Source organism: Mustelus asterias, chromosome 2 (genome assembly GCF_964213995.1).
Source record: "Mustelus asterias chromosome 2, sMusAst1.hap1.1, whole genome shotgun sequence".
Classification (NCBI taxonomy): Eukaryota; Metazoa; Chordata; class Chondrichthyes; order Carcharhiniformes; family Triakidae; genus Mustelus; species Mustelus asterias.
Genome location: NC_135802.1, coordinates 128,458,670 through 128,477,275, shown reverse-complemented (window position 1 = coordinate 128,477,275; position 18,606 = coordinate 128,458,670). Strand labels below are relative to the sequence as shown.

The 18,606-nt window shown below is 45.0% G+C and overlaps 1 protein-coding gene and 1 non-coding gene across 3 annotated transcripts in view; both read left to right on the top strand.

Moving 5' to 3' along the window:
- The window catches only part of gmpr (guanosine monophosphate reductase), an 82,954-nt gene that overhangs the window by 28,658 nt on the left and 35,690 nt on the right, over window positions 1-18,606 (top strand). For both annotated transcript variants that reach the window (XM_078241406.1, XM_078241416.1), the window contains 2 exons: window positions 2,186-2,267; window positions 11,578-11,684. In XM_078241406.1, the coding sequence (XP_078097532.1) occupies window positions 2,186-2,267; window positions 11,578-11,684 (189 nt within the window). The remainder of the gene's footprint in view (window positions 1-2,185; window positions 2,268-11,577; window positions 11,685-18,606) is intronic.
- Window positions 1,151-1,223, top strand: trnak-cuu (transfer RNA lysine (anticodon CUU)). Its single transcript has one exon. It is a non-coding gene; the product is annotated as a tRNA-Lys (tRNA).

The following is an 18,606-nucleotide window of genomic DNA, read 5'->3' as shown; positions in this document are numbered from 1 at the left end:
TACCAGCTTCTTCTAAATGCTAGCACCACATTGCATATGTTGCATTTAAAAATGAAAAATTTTCCACCGCTGTTATATTTATTTCTCTTATCTTTGTGTTCATTTCAGTAGGTAAACATCAAGGTAGCAATCACACAGAATGGATTGATTAACACAATTTAGTAACAATCCGAGAAGTCGGTAGGAGTATTACACAGTTGCAGAAATTGTACACATGTCCATAGAATTCCTACAGTTCAGGAGGCCATTCAGCCGATCGAGCCTGCACCGGCACCATCCCACCCAGGCCCCATAGTCCCACATATATACCCTGTTAATCCCCCTGACACTAAGGGGCAATTTAGCATAGCCAGTCCACCTAACCATCTTTGGACTGTGGGAGGAAACTGGAGCACCCGGAGGAAACCCACACAAACGCGGGGAGAACGTACAAACTCCACGCAAAGTCACCCGAGGCTAGAATTGAACCTGGGTCCCTGGTGCTGTGAAGCAGCAATGCTAACCGTTGTGCCATCGTGCCGCCCATTGTACCACTGCGCTGTCCAGGATAAAACCTCCATCACCTCCAATAGTTGGTAACTTGCTTGGAAGAAACTGCGACTAAGCCTGAATCACATGATATATTGCATCATTTCCCCTCTAGTAATATATGCAGAAAACATAACCACACCCACTTCAGTGTGTACCAAAGCAGATGTGACATGGATGCAGGTGGGAGGATGCGGAGGGGGGTGGTGCTAGACTGGGGCTGAGACGTGGGATGTTAGAGGAGGGTGGATGAGCCGAGAGTACAGGAAGGTGTGCCATGTGCAGTAGATTGTGTGAGCATGGGTACGGGAGGTTGAGCGGGGGGTACAGGAAAGCTGGGTTTAGCAGTATCAGGGAATTTGTATGATGGCACTACTGATTTAAAGGGCTGGGCTCATGGAGCAGACTCTTCATCTGCTGTAATAGCTCTAAATAAATCAAGGTAGGAAACTAGGTAAATCCTAGGCAAGCAGCCCATGTATGCCTGTTGATGGGTCCCAGTGGGACCATCAGTGGGTGCTCTCACAGAGGCATTACTGGTGAATCAGAAGTTCAGGGTTTCAGTGTAAGTTGGCACCCTTGAACCTTTGATTCAGATGTGGCTCTGAGTAGTGCCACAACTACCCGGCTAGCTCAGTTGGTAGAGCATGAGACTCTTAATCTCAGGGTTGTGGGTTTAAGCCCCTCACTGGATGCCATTATTTTACTGTAGGTGGCATGGTGACACAGTGGTTAGCACTACTGTCTCACAGCGCCAGGGACCCAGGTTTGATTCCCGGCTTGGGCCACTGTCTGTGTGGAGTCTGCACATTCTCCCTGTGTCTGCATGGGTTTCCTCCGGGTCTCTGGTTTCCTCCCACAGTCCATAAGACGTGCTGGTTAGGTGCATTGGCCATGCTAAATTCTCTCTGTGTATCCCAACAGGCACCAGAGTGTGGTGACTAGGGAATTTTCACAGTAACTTCATTGTAATGTTAATGTAAGCCTACTTGGGACCATACGATCTGGACAGATTAAATTGTTTCCCATGATCAATTTTGGAAGTATCAGATGGGCTGTAGAGTGTTTCTCTGCTTTCCTCTATTAAATGCTGCGGAAGTCTAAATCCTGAAGCCAATCATCACAAATGCAAAATGGGTTTGGTGAACACAATGTTGTCAGATGTTTCCTGAGCAGTGAAAAATTTGGATATAGAGAGCCAGATTTCTCTCGAATCAACATGAGAGATTCAGGTAGATTCATGATATCACCCAGTGATGATCATCTGTTTGCTCTCCGGGTTTGCTGATATAGCAACAGATGATGATAAAACTGTTTTTGTTCATAGTCATAGAGGTTTCCAGCATGAAAACAGGCCTTTCGGCCCAACCTATCCATGCTGCACTTTTTTTTTAACCACTAAGCCAGCCCCAATTGCCTGCGTTTGGCCCATATCCCTCTATACCCATCTGATCCATGTAACTCCATCTCAGGCTGGATATAGCTTACCATTTTCTGATAGCACTCTCCTGGTGTTAAGTTTTTGCCCAATATCTCCATTCCTCAATTATTGTTCTTGACACACAATGCTGTGCTTTCTTAAAACCATGTTGCTGCCTTTCCGCTATAAAGTATTTTATTTTGTTTTTTCGGTCACTTTTGTCTTTTCAAACCAAAGGCTGGTAACGTGGTGACAGGGGAGATGGTTGAAGAGCTTATTCTGTCAGGAGCTGATATCATCAAAGTGGGCATTGGACCAGGTAAGTGAATAAGATAGCTGGTAACGAGGAAACAAAATGCTCTAAGTATAACTTGGGCTGGCTGATTTCCATTTGTTCACTTTCATTGATAAATACAATTACTTCCTTGTTTTCATTTTCGGAAGTTGTTAGCGTTCTTCAGTCAGTACAGTATTTGTCCAATTGTCTCTGTGCCAGCAACATGGACAAACAATTTTGAAACTGATCCGATAGCTTCTAAAAATCCTTCTGAAGTGCTTTTGCGTGCATTTTGGGTCAATGTACTGAACAGTGTTATACTGAGCCACACATTCCATGAATGCCCAGAGTTTGTAATTAACCTCAACTCCCCAGGCCAAATGTAACCCCTGAGCCCTGACCATCTGCTTGCTATTCAATCCTATTTGTGCTGATATTCCTTATTGTTGTTCTTGGTGCTGTTGCATCATTAGTTGGATAATCCTGAATCAGAACCTCTGGACCTATTAGCAACAGCACTTGAGATGCCCATAAATTAATGGGAACATGGAGCTAACAGTTTGATTTGTTCCTATAGGATCTAGGGTGAAAAGCTATTTAGGGATATTTAGCGAGCTTACCTCCCCTCTCTTTTCCAGGAGTGGGGAACATCTGGCGAGAGTACATGCATTTGTTGCAGCTGTGGGAAATGTAGCTTGCCTTGATTTTTCCATATTTTACCAATTGGAACCTGGGTACAAGTTAGACTTCAGGGTTAGTGTAGGAGCCTTAGGGTATCTGGACAAGAAGTAACTCAGCGAATATTGACTGAATGCAGACATGAGACATCATCAGAAATCTCTGACCCCAGATTAGTATGTTTTTTCCAGTAGAGGCCAGGAATGCCATATACTGCATGTAAGTGACTCCATGGTCACTGCTCATATCTTATGACCAGTGGCAGGGGAGACCATCTTCAGGTAGTAGTTCCACTTGGTGGTGACCCACAGTTGGAAAGTCTAGGCCAATGTTTACACTCGAAGGCACCATGATATATAGAACATAGAACAGAACAGTACAGCACAGAACAGGCCCTTCGGCCCACGATGTTGTGCCGAGCTTTATCTGAAACCAAGATCAAGCTATCCCACTCCCCATCATCCTGGTGTGCTCCATGTGCCTATCCAATAACCGCTTAAATGTTCCTAAAGTGTCTGACTCCACTATCACTGCAGGCAGTCCATTCCACACCCCAACCACTCTCTGCGTAAAGAACCTACCTCTGATATCCTTCCTATATCTCCCACCATGAACCCTATAGTTATGCCCCCTTGTAATAGCTCCATCCACCCGAGGAAATAGTCTTTGAACGTTCACTCTATCTACCCCCTTCATCATTTTATAAACCTCTATTAAGTCTTCCCTCAGCCTCCTCTGCTCCAGAGAGAACAGCCCTAGCTCCCTCAACCTTTCCTCATAAGACCTACCCTCCAAACCAGGCAGCATCCTGGTAAATCTCCTCTGCACTCTTTCCAGCGCTTCCACATCCTTCTTATAGTGAGGTGACCAGAACTGCACACAATATTCCAAATGTGGTCTCACCAAGGTCCTGTACAGTTGCAGCATAACCCCACGGCTCTTAAACTCCAACCCCCTGTTAATAAAAGCTAACACACTATAGGCCTTCTTCACAGCTCTATCCACTTGAGTGGCAACCTTTAGAGATCTGTGGATATGGACCCCAAGATCTCTCTGTTCCTCCACAGTCTTCAGAACCCTACCTTTGACCCTGTAATCCACATTTAAATTAGTCCTACCAAAATGAATCACCTCACATTTATCCGGGTTAAACTCCATTTGCCATTTTTCAGCCCAGCTTTGCATCCTATCTATGTCTTTTTGCAGCCTACAACAGCCCTCCACCTCATCCACTACTCCACCAATCTTGGTGTCATCAGCAAATTTACTGATCCACCCTTCAGCCCCCTCCTCTAAGTCATTAATAAAAATCACAAAGAGCAGAGGACCAAGCACTGATCCCTGTGGCACTCCGCTAGCAACCTGCCTCCAGTCCGAAAATTTTCCATCCACCACCACCCTCTGTCTTCGATCAGATAGCCAGTTACCTATCCAATCAGCCAACTTTCCCTCTATCCCACACCTCCTTACTTTCATCATAAGCTGACCATGGGGGACCTTATCAAACGCCTTACTAAAATCCATGTATATGACATCAACTGCCCTACCTTCATCAACACACTTAGTTACGTCCTCAAAAAATTCAGTCAAATTTGTGAGGCACGACTTGCCCTTCACAAATCCGTGCTGACTATCCCGGATTAATCCGCATCTTTCTAAATGGTCGTAAATCCCATCCCTAAGGACCTTTTCCATCAATTTACCAACCACCGAAGTAAGACTAACCGGTCTATAATTACCAGGGTCATTTCTATTCCCTTTCTTAAACAGAGGAACAACATTCGCCACTCTCCAGTCCTCTGGCACCATCTCTGTGGACAGCGAGGACCCAAAGACATACCTATCAAGGACACCCAGTGTTTGTTCCTTGAAAAAGTTCCACTTTTCATGAGTGCCTTTCCCTGCCAGTTTCTGTTCCCATCTTATGCCCCCTAATTCTTGCCTAATCGCATCATAATTACCTCTCCCATCAATGTAGCTCATGAAGATAAAATATTGGATACTGCTGCAGTAATTTACCAGTCACGTACTAGTGAATGAATCTCACTGGGGCTGGTACAACTGGACATAATGCCTGGAGAGGAAAAAACAACCAGAATGCCACCTCCTGAACATTATCCAGCAACAGCGGCATGGTGGCATAGAGGTTAGCACTGCTGCCCCACAATGCCAGGGACCCCTTCAAAAAGAAAAGAGAGGCGTATGTTAGGTCCAAGCAGCTAGAAACGGAGGGAGCTCTGGAGGAGTACAAAGAAAGTAGGAAAGTACTCAAACGGGGAATTAGAAGAGCAAAAAGGGGTCACGAAATGTTCTTGGCAGACAGGATTAAGGAGAATCCCAAGGCATTTTATTCATACGTTAGGAACAAAAGGGTTGTTAGGGAAAAAATCGGACCTCTCAGGGACAAAACTGGGGACTAATGCTTGGAGCCCAAAGAAGTAGGGGAGATCCTAAATGAATACTTTGCGTCGGTATTCACAAAGGAGAGGGATGTGTTGACTGGGAGTGTCTCTGAGGGGAGTGTTGAACCGTTGGAGAAAATCTCCATTACAAAGGAGGAAGTGTTAGGTTTGTTAGAGAATATAAAGACTGACAAATCCCCAGGGCCTGATGGAATCTATCCAAGGCTGCTCAGGGAGACGAGAGGTGAAATCGTTGGGCCTCTGACGCAAATCTTTGTCTCGTCACTGGACGCAGGTGAGGTCCCAGAGGATTGGAGGATAGCCAATGTGGTCCCGTTATTTAAGAAGGGTAGGAAGGATAACCCGGGTAATTATAGGCCGGTGAGCTTGACGTCTGTGGTGGGGAAGTTGTTGGAGAAGATTCTTAGAGATAGGATGTATGCGCATTTAGAAAGGAATAAATTCATTAACGATAGTCAGCATGGTTTTGTGAGAGGGAGGTCATGCCTCACTAACCTGGTGGTGTTTTTTGAAGAAGTGACCAGAATGGTTGACGAAGGAAGGGCCGTGGATGTTGTCTATATGGACTTTAGTAAAGCGTTTGACAAAGTCCCTCATGGTAGGCTAGTGAAAAAGGTTGGATCTCATGGGATAAAGAGGGAGGTGGCTAGATGGGTGGAGAACTGGCTTGGTCATAGAAGACAGAGGGTGGTAGTGGAAGGGTCTTTTTCCGGCTGGAGGCCTGTGACTAGTGGTGTACCGCAGGGCTCTGTATTGGGACCTCTGCTGTTTGTGATTTATATAAATGATCTGGAAGAAGGAGTAACTGGGGTGATCAGTAAGTTTGCGGACGACACAAAACTGGCAGGACTTGCAGATAGTGAGGAACATTGTCAGAGGCTACAGAAGGATATAGATAGGCTGGAAATTTGGGCAAAGAAATGGCAGATGGAGTTCAATCCTGATAAATGCGAAGTGATGCATTTTGGTGGGAATAATGTAGGGAGGAGCTACACGATAAATGGAAGAACCATAAAGGGTGTAGAGACGCAGAGGGACCTGGGTGTGCAAGTCCACAGATCTTTGAAGGTGACGTCACAGGTGGAGAAGGTGGTGAAGAAGGCATATGGCATGCTTGCCTTTATAGGACGGGGCATAGAGTATAAAAGTTGGGGTCTGATGTTGCAGATGTATAGAACGTTGGTTCGGCCGCATTTGGAATACTGCGTCCAGTTCTGGTCGCCACACTACCAGAAGGACGTGGAGGCTTTGGAGAGAGTACAGAGGAGGTTTACCAGGATGTTGCCTGGTATGGAGGGGCTTGGTTATGAGGAGAGATTGGGGAAACTGGGGTTGTTCTCCTTGGAAAGACGGAGGATGAGGGGAGACTTAATAGAGGTGTATAAAATTATGAAAGGCATAGATAGGGTGAACGGTGGGAAGCTTTTCCCCGGGTCGGTGGTGACGTTCACGAGGGGTCATAGGTTCAAGGTGAAGGGGGGGAGGTTTAACACAGATATCAGAAGGACATATTTTACACAGAGGGTGGTGGGGGCCTGGAATGTGTTGCCGGGCAAGGTGGTGGAGGCGGACGCACTGGGAACGTTTAAGTCTTATCTAGACAGCTATATGAACGGAGTGGGAATGGAGGGATACAAAAGAGTGGTCTAGTTTGGACCAGGGAGCGGCGCGGGCTAATTGTTCTTTGTTTCTCGTTTCAAGGCTTCATTCTATGATCATCTTGCTGGTGCCAGTCCAGAGCGAGACTGCGGATAGTTGGGAACCTGTCTCGGGGGCAGGGAATTCAGATGGTGTTCGTAAAGCAGAAGTGGAAATGAATAGGGTTGGGAAGTATTTTCTGATCAGGGCCAGTGTGATCTCCTGGACTCGTTTCGATCGCCACAGGGGGTCGGAGAGGAATTTCCCAGATTTTTTTTCCCCATATTGGCCCTGGGGTTTTCACTCTGGGTTTTCGCCGCTCCCTGGAGATCACATGGTCTGGAATGGGGGGGTGGGGGTGAGTTAATAGGTTGTGATGAACAAAGCATCGTAGCTGTGAGTGACAGCTCGGTGGATAGGATATTAGGATGTAGATAGGCTGGAAAATTGGGCGGGGATCCTGGATTCAGGATTCAATCCTGGACCGGGGAGCGGCGCGGGCTTGGAGGGCCGAAGGGCCTGTTCCTGTGCTGTTTTGTTCTTTGTTCTTTGACCCGGGTTCAACTTCAGCCTCGGGTGACTGTCTGTGGAGTTTGCACGTTCTCCCCATGTCTGCGTGAGTTTCCTCCGGGTGCTCCAGTTTCCTCCCACAGTCCAATGATGTGCAGGTTAGGTGGATTTGCCATGTTAAATTGCCCCTTAGCGTCAGGAGATTAGAAGGGTAAATACGTGGATTTGCGGGGATAGGGCCTGGGTGGGATTGTGGTCGGTGCAGACTCGATGGCCCGAATGGCCCCCTTCTAGGGATTCTATGAACCTTCACTAAAGTACTCTGCGTGGATGTTGGGTGATGATAGGGATCAGTTGTGATATGTTCAGTGCATATGGTCCTCTCTCAGAAGTTGCTAATAAATCATTGAGGTAGGATTTTAACTCTTACTTGAATTCGGATTTAATTAGATCTGGACTCACTCCAAAAACTAAAGGCAAACTACAAACAATGAAAAAACTTGTTTCCAGTATATAAAGTGCAAGCTTTTCAGGTGCCTTGGCAACACAGTACATTAATCTAATTGTAACACATACTGTGGAGGGCTGAAAAAATATCCTGGGCCTGCTTTCTCACGAGATCCTAGGCATTGTCAATAGGAGAGAAACCCAAGTGTGTGGGTGTGGGTTGACTGCTTCCCCTGAGGGAATGAAAGTAGGAAAACCGGCTGGTGAGTCATTGAAGTGTTTTCTGGCCCCGAGCAGCCTGTCTACTTAAAGCCAGAACCAAGTGGGGATTAAAAGAGTTAGCAGAATTTTATAGTCAAATAAAGACATTTTCTCACTGACTCATTATCTTACTGGATCACATTCTTTGTGATTACATTAACAGAAAAGCAAATTGAACTTTATCTATGTTTTGCTGTGTTGTCTACCTGTGTTTAGACCACATAATCAAATCTCGGGTAATGTGGAGGTTGTGTATTTATAAAGATAATGAAGTTGTTGGTGTCAAGGCCACTGGCTCAGTGCAAATATTACTCCAAGCATGCTTCATCATGCCCTTTATGTGCACCAATCAACTCTTATCCACCACGTACACACAAGAACACACACTCAATGACACACATAAGCCATCAAATTTGCATAATAAATGACAATTCTAGAAAGGAAAAATGTGTCTTCGGCTTTGCAAGTTAATAACCTATCTCAGCCCAATCTTTTTCCTGGTGTGACCCCCAATTTCAATGCCCCAGACTCTGTGTAATCCTGAGTGAAAAATTGGGAGGTTGTTGAGCGGTGTGGGCGGGGAGAGTTTGTGGCTGAGCAGGGGAGGGAGGAGCTTTCATTCTTGATCAGGTGGGGGTGGGGCAACAGGAATTGACAACAGGTTGGAGGGATGGGGAGTATGGTTGGATGATGAAAAGGCTTGTGATGGTATCCAGAATTAAAAAGTAACAGGGCTATTATGCTGTAACCTTGGATCCTGGTTATTAATGTCATAGAACTCTAATATAATATACATAGAACAGTACAGCACAGAACAGGCCCTTCGGCCCACGATGTTGTGCCGAGCTTTATCTGATACCAAGATCAAGCTATCCCACTCCCTATCATCCTGGTGTGCTCCATGTGCCTATCCAATAACCGCTTAAATGTTTCTAAAGTGTCTGACTCCACTATCACTGCAGGCAGTCCATTCCACACCCCAACCACTCTCTGCGTAAAGAACCTACCTCTGATATCCGTCCTGTATCTCCCACCACGAACCCTATAATTATGCCCCCTTGTAATAGCTCCATCCACCCGAGGAAATAGTCTTTGAACGTTCACTCTATCTATCCCCTTCATCATTTTATACACCTCTATTAAGTCTCCCCTCAGCCTCCTCCGCTCCAGAGAGAACAGCCCTAGCTCCCTCAACCTTTCCTCATATGACCTACCCTCCAAACCAGGCAGCATCCTGGTAAATCTCCTCTGCACTCCTTCCAGCGCTTCCACATCCTTCCTATAGTGAGGTGACCAGAACTGCACACAATATTCCAAATGTGGTCTCACCAAGGTCCTGTACAGTTGCAGCATAACCCCACGGCTCTTAAACTCCAACCCCCTGTTAATAAAAGCTAACACACTATAGGCCTTCTTCACAGCTCTATCCACTTGACTGGCAACCTTTAGAGATCTGTGGATATGGACCCCTTATGATCCACATTATTAATGCAATAGGCCATTGATTCGTGTAAAAGTGTCTGGATTATTAATGTATGTGGAATCTGATTAATGTAATAGTATCCTGAATATTAATCTTATGGAATCATAATTATTGATGCAAATTGCATTAATGTAATAGAATTCTAACTATTGAAACAATAAGATTGATGATTAAGATAAAGGTGTCCTGATTATTCACCAATAATTCCTTGATTTTTTCAATCAATAGGCTGCTGATTATTAATGCATTAGGAACCTGGTAATTAATGCAATTAGAGGTAAATTAGAAGGAAAGGTTGGCAGGCAAAATTGTAATGGAACAATGGGCTCCTTTTTTAAAGATTAAATAGTTTGTGTACAGTCAAGGAACACACCCACGAGGGGACAACCAAAGGCAAAACTCTGGAAGATGAAAGAGAGAGAAAGTAATATGAAGTGGAAGGAGGGTATAGATGCCAGGATGATAATACAAGTGAAGATCAGATTGAAGAAAGTTGAGAAGCTATAAGAAAGGGAATAAGAGAGGGTATGAGAAGAGACTGATAGCTAACAGAAAATGGAATCCAAAACACTTCCACAGACATATAAATCGTAAAAGGGTGGTAACAGAAGGTGTGGGGCTGATAATATGCTTTAGAGAGGATACAAAAGCAAAGTTTGAGAATGGTTCCAGGATTGAGGGACTTCAGTTATGTGGATAGAGTGGAGAAGCTAGGGTTGTTGTCCTGAGAAGGGAGAGGTTGAGAGAAGAATCATAGAAACCCTACAGTGCAGAAGGAGGCCATTCGGCCCATCGAGTCTGCACCGACCACAATCCCACCCAGGCCCTACCCCCACATATTTACCCGCTAATCCCTCTAACCTACGCATCTCAGGGGCAATTTTAACCTGGCCAATCAACCTAACCCGCACATCTTTGGACTGTGGGAGGAAACCGGAGCACCCGGAGGAAACCCACGCAGACACGAGGAGAATGTGCAAACTCCACACAGACAGTGACCCAAGCCGGGAATCGAACTCGGGACCCTGGAGCTGTGAAGCAGCAGTGCTAACCACTGTGCTACCGTGCCGCCTTGATTTGATAGCCTACAAAATCAGGAGAGTCCAGACAGAGTAGATCAAAGAAACTGTTGCCATGGGAGAAGGGTCAGGAATTAGAGGGACATTGATTTATGGTGATTGACAAAAGGACCAATGGCAACAGAAGGAAAAAAGGTTTGTAGCAAGTGGTTAAGATCTAGAATGTACTGCTTGAGAGGGTGGTGGCAGATTCAATTGTGGCTTTCAAATGGGAATTGGATAAGCAGCTGAAGTGGAAACATTTTCAGGGCTATAGGGAAAGGATGGAGAAGTGGGACTAGCTGAGTTTTTCTTGTAGAGAGCCTTTTTGGACACAGTGGGGGAAAATGTGTGCTGTAGCCATTTTCTTATTCTACAGTTTATGCCTGAGCAATAGCTAGTGGCCTAATATATCATGCTTCACCTGCTCCTGTCAAATATCAGTTTGGCTCATTAAGAAGTACTTTCTCCACAAAGTCAGAAGGCTGTGTGTTCAAACCCAATTCCAGGCCTAGAAAATACAACCTTCACTGACATTTCTGTGTAGTCATATTGCATCGTTGAAGATATATTTTGTTTAAAATCAGAATCCTTCTGCTAACGATGCCATGGTATTACAATATAAGCACGAGTGGTGAATTCTCAGGGTCTTAGCCAACATTCCCGTCTCAACCAAAACCACAAAAACAGATTAAGTGACCTGATATTTATTTGCTATATATGGGTCCTTGTGTGCAATGGGCAACCTTTGCCCACTTAACAACAGTGACAACATTGGTTGTATTGTACGTTGCGATGTCCTGGAAATGTCAGAAGGCAATATATAAATGCATGGATTTTTTAAACCTCCCTAGGGTCCGTATGCACAACTCGGATTAAAACAGGAGTTGGCTACCCTCAGCTGAGTGCAGTGATTGAATGTGCTGACTCTGCCCATGGCCTTAAAGGACACATCATTTCTGTGAGTGATTCGCTTAATCATTAGTTGCAGCCAATTAATTTGAGGGAAGCAACTTATTCTCTTAATGAACAGAGCTTTATTCAAATGAATTTCTATGATTTCTATGAATATACAGCATTAATGTTAATGGTATTTGTACATATATTTACGGCCATTCCCTGTTAGTGAATTGCTTTTTGTTTGGCTCACTTATGAACATTAGTATTTAGAACCTAGATTACATAACTACTCTCTCATCTAGAGAGACTGATGTTTGAACTAAAGACTAGAATGCATTATATTAACAATAAGATAACTAATAATTACTGTTGATTACACAGAGAGAATATGTGATGTGAATTACAAGACCTAATGTAATGAAGATTATATTATAGACTGCAAGGGGGAAAGATGTGCAGTTTGTCATTGTCTAAACCTCTTGATCATATTCCAGGAAACAGAGTAGTGTGTCATAAGGAAACATATGTTGGTGTGATAAGATAATTACATAAAGCCCATGGATAAAGCTCCTTTGAAGTTTGAGCTGTGTCACTGCCTTGAAGCACATCACCACATATTTGTTATAGCCTTAAAGTATTGTACTATATAGAATGCAAATTGGGGTGGTGCACTGGCCACTTTTGGACCTGATATGATGATAGTCTCCTCTGTTTGCTGGCTTAAGGATCCGATGTGAAATGGGTTTGGTTATTACCTTAATTGGCAATGGTGCTGAGAGAGGGTGCAGATGGATATGGAAAATGGAGAAAGTTGTATTCATTGTAAGATACACCAAAGATTATGGAGTGGTCAACTAATCGATCTGTGCAATTGTGGATGAAAGATTGTCTGCGCTCAGCTGTGATGCAGCATGTGGCATCTTTTGAGTTATTATAGGCATTAACACAGGAAAGCTCATGATGCTATTGAGGCCCTGTGGCACAGAGTTTAGCACTGCTGCCTCACAGCATCAGCGACCCGGGTTCAATTCTGGCCTCGGGCGACTGATTGTGTGGAGTTTGCACATTCTCCCTGTGTCTGGTGGGTTTCCTCCGAGTGCTCCGGTTTCCTCCCACATTCCAAAGATGTGTGGGTTAGCCTATTATTGTGTCAGGCAGGGTAAATACGTGGGGTCACAGGGATAGGGCCTGGGTGGGATTGTTGTTGGTGCAGGCACGATGGGCCAAATTGCCTCCTGCACTATAGGAATTCTATGATTCATGCCTAATCCATCACATATCCTTGCACAAGTTGCACCAAAAAGTGAACCGAATCACACAGCCTCAGTAGGATTGGATGTGGTTGCCTGAAGTACAGGGTTATCGCAATGCATGTCAGGAGACAATCTAGAACTAGCTAAATCACTTAGAAGTAGATTGAATGCCATACATTTCAAAGAAAGCACCAGCACAATGGAGACATTCATGGCAAAGAACACTATCAATAATCACACACCACACAATACATAAAATAAATGCACTGCACTGAATTACAATTATTTAATTGTACAGAATAATGAGGATCATAACAAAAGGGCATTGATGATAGTGTCATGGAGTATGCGGAAGGTGGTTTGGGACAGTTTAGTTTGTAGAGAACGACATTATGAGCTTCAGAAATGAAACAGCCAAGACATTAAAATCTTTTCTCAGTGCCTGATATACTATCCTTCCATACTGTTGCTTTTCATTCTTGCTGTTAAGAATATAGGATCGTTCAGCCCCACCAGCAAGTTTTACCATTCATTGAGATCATGTTGATCTGTATCATAAGCCTATCTACTCGCCTTTGCTCCATGTCCATTAGTACCCTTAACTAGCAAAATGTTTTTATTTATTCTTTCATGGAATGTGGGCTTCATGGCTAGGCCAGCATTTTCTGCCCATCCCTAATTGTCCATGCGAAAGTGGTGGTGAGCTGCCTTCTTGAACTGTTTCAGTTCATGTGGTGTAGGTACGCCCACTGTGATATTATGGAGGGAGTACCATAATTCTGACTCATTGACAGTAAAGGAAAGGTGATATAGATCCAAGTCAGGATGTTGAGTGACTTGGAAGGGTATTTGCAGGTGGTGTTCCTATGCATCTGCTGCCCTCATCATTCTAGGGGGAAGGTGCTCTTGAAGGAAACTTTCTTAGTTGCTACAATGTAGCTTGTAGATGGTACACAGTGCTTCCACTGTGTGTCAGTGGTGGAGGGAGTTAATGTTGAAGGTGATGGATGGGCAGCCAATCAAGTAAGCTGCTTTGTCCTGGATGGCATCGAGCTTCTTGAGTATTGTTGGAGCTGCACTCATCCAGGCAAAGGGAGAGTATTCCATAATACTCCTGACTTGTACCTTGTAGATGGTGGACAGGCAGTGGGGAGTCAGCAGATGAGTTACTGTGTACAGTATTCCCCACCTCTGACCTGCTCTGGTAGCTACAGTATGTATATGGCTAGTCCAGTTCAGTTTCCAGTCAGTGGTAACCCCTAGGATGTTGGAGACTCAGCACTGGTAATGCCAGTGAATGTCAAGGGGAGATGGTTAGATTTTTTCTTACTGGAGATGGTATTTGCCTGGCACTTGTGTGGTGGGAATGCTTCTTACCGCTTATCAGCCCAGGCTTGAATGTTGTCCAGGTCTTGCTGCATATGGACACAGCCTGCTGCAGTACCTGAGGAGTTGTAAATGGTGCTGAACATTGTGCAATTATCAGAGAACATCCCCACTTTTGACCTTATGATTGAGGGAAGATCATTGATGAAGCAGTTGAAGGTGGATGGACTTGGGCCCTGGTGATCTCGGGTTAAAAATTATTAATTAAGCTAGCATCCAGTGCTTTTTGTAGGAGAGAATTCCACACTTCTACCACCCTTTGCATGAACAAGTATTATAACTTCCCTCTTGAATGGTCTGGCTTTGACTTTATGATTCTGTTCCTTTGTCCTAAACTCTGACTAGCAGAAAAAAAAAATGAACATCTGTTCTATCATAGAAACGATAAAATAGGAAGAGGAGGAGGCCATTCAGCCCTTCGAGCCTGCTCCACCATTCATTATAAACATGGTTGATCATCTAACTCAATAGCTTGATCCTGCCTTCCCCCCATCTCCATTGATCCCCTTCACCTCTAGTGCTATATTTAACTGCTTCTCAAAAACATACAATGTTTTGACCTCAACTACTTTGTGTGGTAGCGAATTCCACAGGCTGACAACTCTCTGGGTGAAGAAATTTCTCCTCATCTCAGTCCTAAACAGTCTACTCTGTATCCCCAGGCTATGACCCCTGGTTCTGGACACCCCCATCATCGGGAACTTCCTTCTTGCATCTACTCTGTCTTGTCATGTTAGAATTTTACAGGTTTCAATGAGGTGCCCCCTCATTCTTCTGAACTTCAGCAAATACAATTCTAACCGACTCAATCTCTCCTCATCTGTCAGTTCTGCCATTCCAGGCATCAGCCTGGTAAACCTTCTCTGCACCCTCTCAAGCAAGAAACTCCTTCCTCAGATAAAGAGACCACAACTGCACACAATACTCCAGGTGTGGTCTTACCAAGGCCCTATGTAATTACATCAAGACATCCCTGCTCCTGCACATGAATCTTCTCACTTTGGAGGCCAATATACCATTTGCCTTTTTTACTGCCTGCTACAACTGTATGCTTGCCTTCAGTGACTGGTATACAAGGACACCCAGATATCGTTGCACATTTCCTTCGCCTAATTAATGGCCATTCTGATAGTAATCTGCCTTCCCATTTTTGCTACCGAAGTGGATAACTTCACATTTATCCAAATTAATGTACCTGCCATTCATTTGCCCACTCACTCAGCTTGTCAAAATCACACTGAAGAATCTCTGCATCCTCCTCACAGCTCACCCTCCCACCCAGCTTTGTGTCATCTGCAAATTTGGAGATATTACATTTAGTTCCCTCATCTAAATCGTTAATATAGATAGTGAATGGCTGGAGTCCCAGCACTCCTCCTTGTAGTACCCTACTAGTTTCTGCCTGCATTTGGAAAAGAACTTGTTTATTCCTACTCTTTGTTTCCTGTCTGCCAACCAGTTTTCTATCCATCTCAATACACTACCCCAATCCCATATGCTTTAATTTTACATGCTAATCTCTTATGTGGGACTTCATCAAAAACCTTCTGAAAGTCCAGATAAATCACATCCACTGGTTCCCCCTCATCAACTCTACTGGTTACATCCTCAAAGAATTCCAGTAGATTTGTCAATTTCAGTAGATTTGTTCCTTTCAAAATCCTAAAATCTCAATCGAATCATCCCTTAATTTCCTACATTCTGGGGATTAGATGCCTAGTTTATGTAATTTTATATCATAATTTAACCTTTGGAACCCTGCTAACATTCTCCACTGTACTCATTGCAAGGTCAATATATTATTTTGAAGTTCTAGTGCCCAGAACTGTACGAAGTACTGTAGATGTGGTCAACCAGGAATTTGTACAGCAGTAGCAAATATCCTTCCATTTTACTTTCTCACCCTCCAGTTATAGTGTCCCTTTGATTTTTCAGTTGCCTGGACCTAACGTACGCCTCCCTTTTCATTTTAATCAGCTCCTCAATTTCCCTGGTTATCCACGGCTCTCGAATCCTACCTTTCCTATCTTTCCTTTTTACAGGCACATGCCTATCCTGCAGCCTTATCAATTGTTCCTTAAAAGACTCCCACATGCCAGACACGGATTTACCCTCGAACATCCTCTTCCAATCAATGTCCACCAATTCCTGCCTAATCCGGCTATAGTTAGCCTTCCCCCAATTTAGCACCCTAAATTGCCCGTAGGACAGCACTCATCCTTGTCCATTACTATCCTAAAGTTAACAGAGTTGTGGTCACTATTGGCCACATGTTCCCCTACCGAAACTTTGACGACCTGACCGGGCTCATTTCCCAGAACTAGGTCCAGTATAGCCCCCTCTCTAGTCGGGCTATCTACATACTGTTCCAAAGAACCTTCCAGTATGCATTTTACAAATTCCTCCCCGTCCGGAACCCCAGCTCGAAGCACTTTCCAGTCTGTGCCAGGGAAATTAAAGTCCGCCACTACAACAACCCTATTTTTTCTGCACATTTCCAGAATCTCCTGACATATCCTTTCCTCCACTTCCCGTGGGCTGTTGGGTGGTCTGTGGTACACCCCCAGCATAGTGACTGCACCCTTCCCGTTTCTGAGTTCCACCCACAGTGACTCAGTACATGACCCCTCTAAGTTGTCTACCCTCTGCACCGTGGTAATATGTTCCCTAACTAATACCGCTACTCCCCCACCTTTTTTAGCCCCTCCTCTGTCTCACCTAAAACACTTATGCCCCGGAATATTCAGCTGCCAGTCCTGTCCTTTTAACCAAGTCTCCGTCACCGCAACCACATCCAAATTCCGCATAAGCATTAAGGCCCTAAGTTCGTCTGTCTTACCCATTACGCTCCTCGCATTGAAGCAGATGCACTCCAGACCTCCAGGCTCATTCAGGTCATCCTCCTCCAGAGTGCTCCTCCTCTTAGCTAGCCTTGCCCTGGCCCCCAGCTCAACCCCAGCCTCAGTACTTACTGACCTACTGTTTTGTTCCCCACCCCCCTGCCACACTAGTTTAAATCCTGCCGAAACACTCTAGCAAAACTCCCAGCCAGGATATTTGCTCCCTTCCAGTTAAGGTGTAACCCATCCTTTCTGTACAGTTGCCATCCTGACTTGAAGACTTCCCAGTTATCTATGAATTTAAAACCCTCCTTGCACCAGTCCTTTAGCCATGCGTTCAACTGTAGAATCTCCCTGTTCCTAGCCTCACCTGCACTAGACACCGGGAGCAGTCCAGAGATTGCTACCCTGGAGGCCTTACTTTTTAGCCCTAGCACCCATTTCCCTGAATTTCTCTCGTATGACCCCCCTGCTCTTCCTACCTACATCATTTTCACCAATGTGTATAATTACGTCCGTTTGACTACCTTCCTTTTTTAATATGCTTCCTACCCTCTCGGAGACATCCAGTACCCTGGCACCAGGGAGGCAGACTACCATCCTGGATTCTCGTTCGCTCCCACTGAACCGCCTGTCCGTGCCTCTAACCATCGCGTCCCCCACCACTATCGCTCTCCTAAACCCCTTCTTTCCCTTCCGGACCCCTGAGCCTGTCTCTGTGCAGGCGATCAGGTCCTCATGGCTTACCCTTGGAGGGTCATCCCCCTCCACAGAATCCAAAACAATATACCTATTTTGGAGGGGGACAACCACAGGGGATCCCTCTACAGACTGCTCACTCCCTTCCCTTATCCCATCTGTTGCCCATCCCTTTTATGGAAGACTGCCACTGGGGTACTTTCTGGCACATCACCCTTCTGACTATTACCCCTCCTAACTGTGACCCACATGTCTTCCTTCCGAGACCCTGGTGTCACTACCTGACTATAACTTTTATCTATTACTCTCTCATTTTCCCTAACTAAACTGAGTTCATCGAGCCTCAGCTCCAGCTCCCTTACACGATCCTTCAGGAGTTGCAGTTCCACACATCTGGCATAGATATGGACTTCCGGGAGGCAAGTCGCCTCCAGGAACTCCCACATCTCACACCGAATGCAGTATACTGGCCTCCCACAAAAGGGGGGGAACAGAAGAAAAGCAAACAACCTTCCTCACCTCCGCCGAAGCCGTGTGAGCCAAAGCCCTTACAGCTCACACTCTGCTCCCTGCTCACTCCGCTGCCTGCTCCCGACGCTGCCCGCTCAAAAGTGCGGCCTGCTTTAAAACCCTCCAAAAACCTTCCCAGGCTTCTCCTGGGCCTACTTCCGGTTTTGGAAAAAACCTCCGATTTTTAACACAAAATTAACTGAAAAATAAATAAATAAATCAAATGCAGAAACATTTATATCACTTTTCAAAACACACACATTAAGTTCAGGCTGATGAGATTGAGGGGTTGCCC